The sequence below is a fragment of the Nyctibius grandis genome, chromosome 6, assembly GCF_013368605.1.
Source record: "Nyctibius grandis isolate bNycGra1 chromosome 6, bNycGra1.pri, whole genome shotgun sequence".
Lineage (NCBI taxonomy): Eukaryota > Metazoa > Chordata > Aves > Nyctibiiformes > Nyctibiidae > Nyctibius > Nyctibius grandis.
In genome coordinates, this window is record NC_090663.1 from 30,525,219 (window position 1) to 30,538,077 (window position 12,859).

The window sequence follows — 12,859 nt, forward strand, 5'->3', positions numbered from 1 at the left end:
TTCTTCATTATTTTTTCAGTTATCCCAGATGCCACCTCTGCCTTTCCATGACTTCACAGTACACATGGAAGACATCCTTCACCACAAAAGTAGTGTGCCCATTGTCCCTGCGCAGTGTATTAGATACGCCACCATTTGCAAAGTGAGCATTCACTTTCTTTAAAACTATGCTTTCCCGAGCACCGTCCAAATAATGCAACTCCTAGACATTAGAATATTAATAACTGGTTTGTTCCCTTCATTAAAAGTGAACAGTCATGTTTTGACATCTACAAGGGCTGATCTAGATTTTCAGCACGGTGCAAGATCACCTTCTGTTGTCAGTATATTATGATTTTCACAGTTGCAAAGTATTATTTCTCTATCTCATGATAACTGCTCTTAAATCTGATGGAAATACCACTGCCTCATTTTAAGGAAAATCCCACCTGCAAATACAGCTAATATTCCCTTACACAGTACAAGTCTCCACCACCCTTTTCCCTAAGATTCTTTCTTTTCTGTTTTCTGATTTACAAAAAATCCCGAATTATTTTGTGGTTGAGGAGCAGACAGAAAATTTCTAGGAAAAGCTCATTACTTTCTCCAGTAAAATTGAATTTCATGCCTTGTCTTATTAAATACCATCAGCTCGACTTGATTTTTAATAGTGAAAAAAATCAGCTATTCACAAAAAAATCGATATGTGATCTTATTTGTTACAGATTAGCTGATTTATAAAAGCACCATGAAGCAACGCCATTAAAAAAAGCCCAGGCAAGGCAAGATGTTCTTACAGAATAAGGAGTCTTTTATGTGTTCCAGAGATAAAGGTTCTCTTCCCAGCTCTGCTGCAAACTTTTTGCATCACTTTGGACAATTCAGGTAATCTACACCTGTTAAAACTGCCTTTGGGACTAAAGGGGGAGCCTTTAATGTGCCTACAAAAAATACAATAATTTCTGATCACGATAAGCCTTTCTGTATAGCAACGTGATGTTCTTCAAAATTTGCTGAACCCCTAGGTGCACAGTGGATGCTGTGACGTGCCACTGAGCAGTGGGCATGCCTAAACATGCAGAGTGTGTTTTTCAAAAATGACAAATAGCTCCAGCTTTCACTGACTGCATGTGCAATTAATTATCCAGATTTCAAATTTTATTTGCGGTCCTAGCATAGCAGTCCTTTCTATTGCACTATGGCAATGGATACACACACAGACACACTCTCAGCACCTTCATTTGTACTCTTAACTTTTGGCAGCAGGGGATTATTTTTTTCCAACACATTTACATGCTTTTCTAAGCCTGAAATATTATTTTATCATCCCCAAGAAAGAGGGCAATCTTAGACTTAGTCAATTGACACACACACCCTTGTATGAAAAATGTGTTTGTAATAAAAACTTAAGTGAATAATTCAAAATCTTTTCTATTACATTCCCAGGTGCACTCTCCACTTGGGCAGCACATGATCTTGATTTTGCAATAAAAACATTATTTTCCAGTTGTGTAATGGGGCCATGGTTATTGCAGTGAAAGCTAGTTATGCAATATATTTTAAAGAAGGTTTCTAACTTTACAGAAAGGTGCCCAAAATACGTAAGAAGAATAATTCCTGAAGAAGAAACAGTGTTAGGAAAAGAAACCCAAAGAAAATGGAAGGAACCCTTGCTGACAGAGTAACTTGCTTGTTTTATACCTTCCCCAGAAAGGTTTACAATCTGGAAAAGCTTCCAATATCCCTGACTAAACACCATTGGTGGCAAAAAGCGCTTTATTTTACCTGCGTCTGGTGTACTATCAAAAGTGTCTCTGAGGAGCCAAGACCATTTATGTGCTGTACTTCCCAGCTAGATTACTGGAATGCTATCTATAGAAGATTATGTGGGCAGGTCCCTGGAAAGCTGCAGATAGCACAGGCTGAAATAAACATATTATTCTACCATCCTCAAGATCGACATCTCGTTGCATTTCAAGGTATAGCAACAGATAAAGCACTGTATATCTGTGAAAATGACCATAAAAAGTGCTGCTAATTTTTTTCTGAAGAGGAGACAACATTCACTGTCTAATGCTATGAAAGAACTAGAAAGCATCAAATAAAATTGCCTTTAAAACAATCAAAAGGTGGTACTCTTCATGCAATGCATAGATAAGATGTAACACTTTGCAACAGGACACTATGGATGCTAAAATGTACATAGATCCATCAAACAAAGGGACACATTAATAGAAGAAAAATCTATGGTGGGTCACAAATTACAGAAAAGTCCTTGAATCTCAGAAGGAAAATGCAGAAGTATTTGGGGAAGGTATTGCCACATAGTCTTGCCCTGTTCTATTCTTCCCTGGGCATCTGATTTTGGCAGCTTTCGGAGTCAGCATTACAAGATAGACGGACTTTTCGTCTGACTTAATACAGTCACAATAGCACAGTGGGACACAGAGAAATCCCTGTATTCTCTTGCCTGCAAATTTTAATCACCTGCTCCCTATACCCTATGTACCCTGCAGTACAGTGTATGCATCTTGTAGCTGTCAATTCTAGAAAGTTTTGATACTAGGATCACAATCACAGAATTAGGAAAGTTGGCAACTCCTTTCCCCCAAGAAACTGTCCATTTCTATATTTCCTTATGATGCAAAACACTGTGGGAGAAAGAACACAAAAGACCTTTCTTTTCCACTCAAGTGGAAAGGGAACTCCACAGAGGAAACTCCAAGCTGGAAAAGAAATAGGCAAACAACAAGAAGACAGGCAGAGATAAATGGTGGGGAAGGCAGAGCTGGAGAAAAAACAAAATCAAAGGACATAATAAAATACAATGCAGACTCAACAGAAGTAAAGAATGAGTGCTTGGGGGAAGTAATTTTTTCAACTGTTTATGTTTCCTCACATGAAACACCACCATAATCCTGAAAAACATTGTCTCCCTCAAAAAAATATTCAACTATTGGTGTTTTTGCAGCTGTTCAGTATCAATGTTACACATACACAGATCACCTCTCTCTTCACTGCATTAAGTGAATGCAAGGGCACAAAAGAAAGATAATGTCTTCCTGACTTTAAAAGCTGTTTCTCAAATAAATTCTGTATTGGATGTGTATAATTAGCTTCACATTGCCAACAGAAAAATAAATACCTGGTTGTAACCAGATACTGCCTTTGAATCTCTGCTCAAAGGTATTCCTCAAAGACAATTCTATAAATTAATACCATGGTGAAAAATCCTAGAAGATAAACTGGCATCATGGAAAAATAGAGTATTGGAACAATTTTTATTGGTGTTATATTCTTGGAACAAAACAAAACAAGATCTATGTTAGTTAAGCATATTCAGTTAAGAATATTAGTAGTTCGGCTGAGTTACTGCAAAACTCAAAGCTCAACTTGGGTAAAGGTAATGCTATTATAAGAGACAAGTACTGCTGAAGTCTATAGTTGTGCTGTTAACACATCTATTAACTATTTGTTTTACAATATCTTAAAACATTATATATTAACTGTTAATGACTATTGCTAATATTCTTAATGTGGTGCTCCAATTAAATGCTTCTTATCCAGCTTAAAACAGGCTAAGAGCTCCTGTGGTGGCATCTTCAAACAGCTGAAAGAGCTCACTCCAATTATATGTGCATGTAGCCCTTTCATGCCCTTGAACATTGCAGAGCACTTATCAATATGTACAATAATTAATTTCTATGTTTTTGCCAAGAAGGGAGATTATCCGGGTTATCAGCAATGGTTTTCCCCTCACCAACTACTATAAGTTTTCTAACCAGAAAAAATTAATTAAAAGACTGTATCCAACTGAAAAACTGCTGCAATAACCCGTGAGTAAAAAGTTCAAAAAGATTTGTCTTACAGAACAGAAAAGTTCTGTGTTACTTATGATTTAATTCTACTTACTATGTCGCGTTATTTATACACATATTTACTTACTTTCATTCCTTTTCATTATTTCTTTTTTTTATTCATTCCTTTTTACGGATATAAAGTTTAACTACTAATAGGAAGGCATATGCATTTGTAGTATACAGGAATTATTAGAATACCCAGAAACCATTACAGCATGTAAAGTCCTTTCTTACATTGTTCAGAAAAAAACAAGCAAAGAAAAGAGAAATATTTTTTACTAACATAAAGAAAAAATAAGTTAATGTCTCCATTAAATCTGAGTCAGGACTGAAATTCGTAACATTTACTCCAATAAAAATGAAATTGTGATCACAGGAGGATTTGCAATAAAAGGCACCTGAAAAAAATGTAATTTCACTTTTACTACTTGAAGCACTCCAAAAAAATTCTGTGGAGAGATAAAATCTCCTAAGACAAAACTGTAAATTTGTTCTTGGAAAAAAGGATATGAAAAATGTTTTCATAATTTGGTACAACTAATAGTTATTTAAAAACAGTTTCTCACTGGAAAAAAGGTCTCATTGGCTTTTGTTATATACTTTTTTGTACCTTAAGAACTAACAGTATAAATAATATGCAACATAACAATGCAATAGAATTTATATTCTATACTTAGATTTTAATGTACTATGTCTTTTATATACTATTATTTATTACAAATGTCATGGCTATGAAGTGCAGTTCAGGCCTCTTGTGCATCATTTTTTAACAGAAACAGACATTCGTAATGCCTCTTCAGTAATAACACAAAAGTGAACATTGTCTGACAGTTCCATACTGTCGCTTATACAGTTTCCCTGTATAAAAAGCAGAAGGATCATATTCACTGTTGCTTTTGAAACCATTTTACCATTCAAATTAACTGAAAAATAATTTCAGGGCTCTTGTGAGAACTCCATGGTAATGTAAGTCAGTTCATTGTGTTGCTTTACTTCTCATTCAAGCTACTGTGTTTTTTTCTCCACAGTTTTAACAGCATCAGCTACGTTGGCTGGTCAAAGCAAATAAAATAACAGAAAAACACAGTGACAGCTGAAAGAAAGAAAAATAGCTGGAATATCTCTGTGAGCAGGGATATGTATAGCAGCCCCCAGGAACGTTTCCAAGATTTCTCCCTCACAGAATGCATCATAGTCATTCATGTGGAATGAATGACTGATGATGCTTCCCCCTCACTCCCTTACATGCTCATAACTCATTAGAATTGCGAAACCAGTTCAACCATCTATCTTAAATCTCAACAGCTGGATTCCTAAAACTATTTTCAGAATACCTGGTTTTCTTACCTACTGGGTATTCACTTGTCACTTGTGCAAAAGGATGTCAACCTGACTGATGCAGTCCTGTCTACAGAACTGCACTTTTTTCTCTGTCACTCAGTTTGTACATTTGTATGGTTTTACTATAATGGCATATGGCTCAGATTTTCCATTACATTCAGTACATCTGCGGTCACATCAGGAATGTATGCCATAATAGTTTCTCCATAGTGGTAACGTGCACTCAATTTGCAATGCCTGTGGAGGAAAAATCTAGACAAAGAGATAAGTATCAGCAGTGGCACACAAACAAGTATATATCCACTAGATAATCCCGATTCTAACTAATAAATATTTTTCAGGAAGGCTGGTAATTGTCCCCAGGATAGATGCTCTGGATTCTAACTAAAAGATCCGTCAAGCAACATTCTCCAACAGAGCTTGGAAAGGCAAGTGAAGTTCAAGGATTTATTTGAGGAGTGATAATTTTCAATTCAGAAAATGTGGAGGATATAGAGTATTTAGTCACAATCAGACAAAAATAATCAAGAGAAAATTTTGTTTTGGATTGGGTGATACTGTGCTAAAACAGGCAGGTATAGCAGCCAGACCTTATTTTTGATAAATACAAGAAATATCTAAAGCCCCAAATGAAAATTACATCATCACACAAAACAAATTATATGCAAGGCATATGTGAGCAGGGAGGGTTTCACCGCATGTAATCTGGAGGCATTAGTCCCCAAAAGAAACCACAAAGTTGAGACATAAGCAGCCATATGCCAAGGACACGCTCTTGGAATTTCCAGGAACTTAGCCCTGAGAAAAGCGTGAAGAGCACTTTGGGCTGAGCACTAGGTAAAAAGGGATTGGAATAGTGAATCGACCCCTGCTGTTCAGTTCTACTGTGTTCAGAGAAGTAATTTCTTTCAAATATACAAACTGCAGAAAGAAATATTCAACATAATTTATTTCTGTAGGAGAAACAGCCTAGTGAAGCTGGACTCTCACCTTTTTCAGTGATAGAGGAATCACATTAGAACCATTCTTTTAAATAAAAAAAGTCAAAATATTCTCTGTCATTCTACATGAAAACTATTCATAGCCAAGAATCATGCACAGTAGCTCATTAAAAAAAAAAACAATTAAAAATGCCTTTTGTTTTATACAACAGGATGTCAGAACTGCCAATAAGCAGCCTGGGTCTCCACAGCCTGCCAGGTAGGGGCAGCAAATCTCATAACTAGATACTTTCCTCTGTATATATCATAACTAGATACTTTTCCACTGTGTACTTCTCTGTAATTTATGCAGTTCACTACCAGATAGATACAAATCCTGACATACAGATTATGGAAGAATCATCAACCAGGCACTATTCTAACAAACAACTTCTCTAGCAGTATTAAATATATGATCTTAGCCTGAAGATATTCTGAAACTTGAAAGTTTCAGAATTCAGCAGTCTCTTCTGGCTTGATCTAAAAGTTCAGCTATCTAGATTTGGTGGGGCTTTTGAACATTTCAGCCAGCTACAATTTGTCAAAATCTAATAGGCGCATTTATATCATACCTTGTATTCAGTCTGTGTACCACACATGCATGAAACCCAGGTCTCTAATAACCTGTTGCTTTTTCAGAATTATACCTCATTCTGTGCCCAGTAGGAACGTGCTCAATTAATGATATGCTAGTCACTCATTGCTCATTGCTAGTTACTCTCATTGTTCAATGTACAACCCCTTACCATACTTACGTATTTACGCTACAGTCTCTTACTTTATTTGTTATTTGAACCTCACATGAAGACAAAAATATTATACTCCTAATTCCTACGATGTTAATCACTGATACCAAAGGTATCAACACATATATGGTTACAACATCCCTGTGAACTAAAAGGACAGTTTTATTCCCATTTTACAAAGGGAAGTTGAGGCATGGAAAAAAAATGTGTTTTTATAGTTACTTGCTTATGGTTCCCATTGGAGAGATCCATTAAACCTAATTTTTCAGCATATTTAGCATACATTTATACCATATGGTTAAAACACAGCTCCCAGTGGCTTTCACTACAGCAACTTGCCCAAAATCCCACAGGAACCCTACAAAAGACTTGTGGGCAGAGTACAATGTTCCTGGAAAGCATACAACCGTCTTCAACAAGACACAATCCCTCTTTGTGTATTTCCCACCTCAGCCATTACAAATGTTCCCACAGGTGAAGCTAGGTATGGACAACAGCCTCCTTTACTTCATGTCCCCTCAAAACATGCCCTAACAGATAGAGAGAATCCAACTGGTAAAAAGACTTGATCCAATAATTTAAGGCTATATCATTATGCATATTCAGAAAGTGCAAGGAGATAACCCAGGATATACAAAAAAACTGAATTGTAGAATTAACCAGCATTCAAAGATACACTGTATAACCTCACTGATCTTTTAAGGTAGTTTTGAGTGTATAACTTCTTAGACTTTTTATACAAAAATGAAAACCTATTTTCATCGTATCATTTCTTCTTGTCTACTGTCACCCAGAAGTCATTAACAAAGAACCCACAGATAGACCATACAAGCCTCTGTCACTTAGGCTCATGGGACGATGCATATCAACAGTAAAGTCTCAGATGCCAGCAAGAGAACTCCAGCAATGGGATCAATGAGGAAAGACTCAGGCTTGCTGCTCTCAGGTCTGATCTCATATGGATTTGGATCTAGAGAACAGAGCAGCAACTTTGAGGAGATGGAAATGCCTTGTATTTAGAAAGTGGCTGGAAAGTCACCTGGTGGAAAAGGACCTAGAGGTGCTGGTGGATAGCTAGCTGAATATGAGCCAGCAGTGTGCCCAGGTGGCCAAGAAGGCCAACAGCATCCTGGCTTGTATCAGAAATAGCGTCGCCAGCAGAACTAGTGAAGTGATCATCCCCCTGTACTTGGCACTGGTGAGGCTGCACCTTGAATAATTTGTTCAGTTTTGGGCCCCTCACTACAAGAAAGTCATTGAAGTGCTGGAGTGTGTCCAAAGAAGAGCAACAGAGCTGGTGAAGGGTCTAGAGCACAAGGCTTATGAGGAGCAACTGAGGGAACTGGGGTTGTTTAGTCTGGAAAAAAGGAGGCTGAGGGAAGACCTCTACAACTACCTGAAAGGAGGCTGTAGAGAGGTGGGTGTGGGGTCTCTTTTCCCAAGTAACAAGTGATGGGACAAGAGGAAACGGCCTCAAATTGTGCCAGGGGAGGTTTAGATTGGATATTAGGAAAAATTTCTTCACGGAAAGGGTTATCAAGCATTGGAAGAGGCTGCCCAGTGAAGTGGTTGAGTCACCATCCCTGGAGGTATTTAAAAGACATGTAGAGGTGGTGCTTAGGGGCATGGTTTAGTGGTGGACTTGGCAGTGCTAGGTTAGTGGTTGGACTTGATAATCTTAAAGGTCTTTTCCAACCTAAATGATTCTATGATTCTATGGATGGATGCATAAAAATGATGATTTTTGAAAAGTTTACCTCTCTGTCAGTTCTGGGCTTATTTTTACAGCAAGGAAAAAGGAGATACACTTGAAATTTGGCCTGCGTATCACGTTTCTGCTACAAATAACAATCCTGTATTTACTAGAGCTTAACAAAGAAAAAGTCAGCAGAACATTTTTGAAGGGCATATTACTTTTCTCCTACCTTTTTTCCTTGAAACAGCTCAGAATTTTTGATGCGAAACAAGAAGCCTCAAATCAATACCAATCTGAAAAACATTCAGCCTAAACAACTAAAGCACAGCAAAACTACAACCAACTGACAACCGGACTTTATCACAGTACTGTGAAGGAACATAATAACAGAACCAGAAATAATAATTTCATCCCAGAGCTTTTCCTACACAATAAAAAATACATTATTAAATAGGAACTCATGAACATAGTGTAACAATTAAGAATGGAGACCTACACTGCTTTCCTTTTTCTTGGTGTGGTGAGAAACACACCCTTGCAGTGGTGTCATTTTCAGTTTTGTTTTGGAATTGAGAGCACTTCAGGAATTCTGGCCAAGAAGCATTTACCATACCCAGGACTGGTTCACAGCCTTCTTTTGCTGCCTCACAAAATGTCCTGCAGGGCAAGAGGCCTTGACTGGAGAAAAAAAGACAGAGAACAAAAATACAAAGGATTATTACTCTAGTAGATTGTTAAAACTTTTTAAAAAGAGAAAAAAAGTAATAATAAACACTTTTGAAGAATTTTACGTTCTACAGAGCTACACCAAAAAGGTGCCAAATCTTCATTATTTATTGAAGGTCACGTCAGCTCTGGCTTTCAGGCTAAATTTAAGCCCAAATCAAGCTCAGAACAGTGTGATGGATGCAGTCCTCCTGTTTGAACTAACTGAACTTTGGTCCAGGCAGATGCTCTGCAAGTAGGCCTGAATGAAGTTAATCCTGTTATGTGAGGCTATCAGTGAGAACTCAGCACAAAACCCAAAAAATCAGTTTGGCTGGAGACTGGGCTGATATGAAGCCAAAACTGCATAAAAACAGCAGAAAATCTGACTACAGATCAACCACTTTACGCTATAAATATCTGCAGCCATCGGGGCTCGTTGAGCTCTCCCTCCATAGCAGCTGGCTGTGCAGAGGTGATCTGCCCTTGAGTAGGGATGCCTCTCAAGGTTACCCCTTGAGGCTGAGAGATCCGTTGTCTGACACCAGATGTCAATGGGCTAGTAAGTGACATTTTTTGCATGCATGTAACATATAAGATATGCATAGTAAGCTTACGCGATAGTCTTTGTATCCCATCCTAACTTTAAGTGTAGTAAACAGTATTGACCTCCAATCCATCTGTACTTATTAAATATTTTACATATCTAAAATTACTGATTAAAACTCCATAAACTAACTACTAGATCAGATCTGCCTGAGTGATCTCAGACCCTTCTCCTGCAACAGTTTCTAAGTTCAACTCTGTGCAAGCTGAAGCTGGGATTTCAACAGTTGAACCAATATAAAGGTGTAGTGACACCACAGAGGAGAAAACTTGCTTCTTCATCCTCTCCTTCTTCCCCACAGTTGTGCAGACCCACTCCTCTCTGACTTCGGCACACACTTTCAAGAGCTTATAAAAAAATCATTAACTTGGAAAAAACCTTTCATGTTTCTGACTGGGTAAGCCTTCTGACAACTTAAATGTGCTGAAGCTGCTCATGGAGAGAACCAACAACCACCAGACATAAACTGTACGAACCCATAGTGGAGAGCACTATATCAGCCACTTCTAGCATTTACGAGCTCTTACACTATTTCCCCTAAGCAGTCAAAATATACTGAGTGTCCAATCAACTGCAATAAATATCGTGACTTGAATTGTATTTTTTTAAAGAAAAGCACTATAAATTAGCTATTTTAAAAGTATAACAAGTTTAAATGCAGCATACTTGTCTCCTTATTCTGAGATATATACCTGCATATGTATTTTTTCTTTATTCTTCTTTTACATGTAGATAGGAAAACCAATTAAAATAGATAACTATGAACTGTCTCCAGGTCTACATAATTAAGCCAACAAAGTTAAGGAAAAAATCTAGAAAATATAATAACATGTTTACTGTAGATCTGGAAAAGGATAAAAAGAGTAAACTTACAAGATTACAGGTAACACAACACTAGCCAAGTCAGTCAAGACTTGAAAAGGCAAGAACTTGCAAAGAAGCCTCAGCAAAGTTAGCTGATACGTGGCAGCTATCTTTCAGGATAGACTATTGCAGCACAATGCAAACAGGAAGGAATAACTGACCATCTATACATACCGTTCTTTGCTTTACTGCCAGTTTCCAGTAACGTTTTATCTGAAAAACATTTTGGTGGAGCAAAGGAAAAGCTACAGCACAGTCAACATTAGTCTTAGCTAAGAACAACTGTTCAGTGCCTTTCCCAGCAAGGATCAGGATCATCTCTGGGAGCTATCACTGGAGCACAATGGAGGAAAGCTTCTCAGTAAGCAGGTGCAATTGCATCTGAAAGTCCACACACACAAGCAAATAACACAACCCAAATGAGACACACTGCCTGCCTATACAAACACTTTTCTCATCCGTATCACTGGTAAGCCCAGCTCTTCTTGCTGGAAAGCAGGAGCACTAAGGCAGCTAGACGGTGGCATCTACTAACACTAACCTGTTCATATTGAATAAACATCGAAACTCCAACTTGAAAGCATCATAGCCTTCCATAACCTCTAGAGCTAGACAATGTGTCATAACCATCAAAAATAAGGAAGAAGAGAGGCCTAGATATACAGTAGGAAAGACAAGATATCTGAGTGGTCTTCACCAGAAGACTATGTCAGCCTTCTGGATGAGGTAACAGAAAGAATTCATATAAATGGCAAAAAAAGACCTCTCATATAAGTACCTAATGCCCCATCACTACATTTTCTCAATGTATGGATTCCTTCCTCAAATTTACTGTAGTGCTTTTAGCATCTCTTAAAATATTATAAAAATTTACCAGCAGAAGACTAGGAAGCTAATGTACATTCATAACTTGTGAATCAACAACCAAAAAGCAGAAGTTGCATACACGCTCTAAGTAGGAAAGATCTCACTCATGTTTAAAAAGGTTCAAGTTTTCTCAGGCATAATTAAAATTGGGGCACTTCTACCTACACATACAATTAAAAAATGTAACTCTTGCTCTGACTTGCAAGTAAAATTTTTTTTTTAAAGCATTATTATGCATTGCTGGCTTTGCTTTATTACAAAATATTACATAAATTGTAATTTTTTACTTAGCTTGAAAGCAATGTTTTGTCATTCAGGAAAAAAGAATGATGAATTTCTAAAATATGCAACATTTAAAATATGATTAGCATGTTAACTTAATGTGTATTTATTATATTCTTAACGATACTTCTGACTTCATAATATAATATTTTATTCTACACTATATATATATATTTTAAACAGTGAACACCAAGACTTTCTTATCTAATTTAGAAATACAGTTGTGAAAGTCCACTGTCTTTACTGTCTATAACATGGGACCCAAGAGGCTGCATCTAAGGGTGCTGAGTAAACTGTCCAGTGCTCTTGCAAGGCCTATCCCTGTCTTCTCTGAAAGGTCATCAGAGAAGGTTGCTCACAACTAGAAAAAGGCAAATGTTGCACTCATCTTCAAAAAAAAAGCCAAAAAGGTCAAGCTGGATAACTTCAAGCTGGTTAGTCTGATTTAGTCCTGAGGAAAATCACGGAGCAAGAGCTCCTTGAACACCTTTCTAGGCAAAGGAAGATAATGATCAGGAACACTTAGCATAGATTTATCAAGGGTAGATCATGGCTGACCAGCCTGACTGCCTGTTATGATAAAATAACTAGCTATGTAGTACTTTTACTGCAAAAATATAAATGCATGACTCTGAATCCTTACCATATTCTTTACTGTAAGGATACACAGTCTCCTTAGTGTTTGAGAGGGAACAAAGTGCTGTTTTGAGAAATAAGTCAATCTGTCACTCAGGTTTGCATCTTGAGGATCATTGTCAACCTGCACTTTATTCTGTGTCTTCACATCGAGGCCACATTTAGATCCCACATACCACATCTAACATGTTTTCTCCCGTACCTTACTCTTATGAAATTTTCAACACAACTCTTTGCAGTTTATATCTAAATTACTGCAGAACCTTTTGGGCTTTAGCAAATGCAATTTTGCTTCA

The 12,859-nt window shown here is 37.3% G+C and overlaps 1 protein-coding gene across 1 annotated transcript in view; it reads right to left on the reverse strand.

The window, feature by feature from the left end:
- CORIN (corin, serine peptidase) overlaps positions 1-12,859 on the reverse strand; it is a 170,461-nt gene that overhangs the window by 68,194 nt on the left and 89,408 nt on the right. The window contains exon 5 of the mRNA XM_068403821.1: positions 9,099-9,280. Coding sequence (XP_068259922.1) covers positions 9,099-9,280 — 182 coding nt within the window. The remainder of the gene's footprint in view (positions 1-9,098; positions 9,281-12,859) is intronic.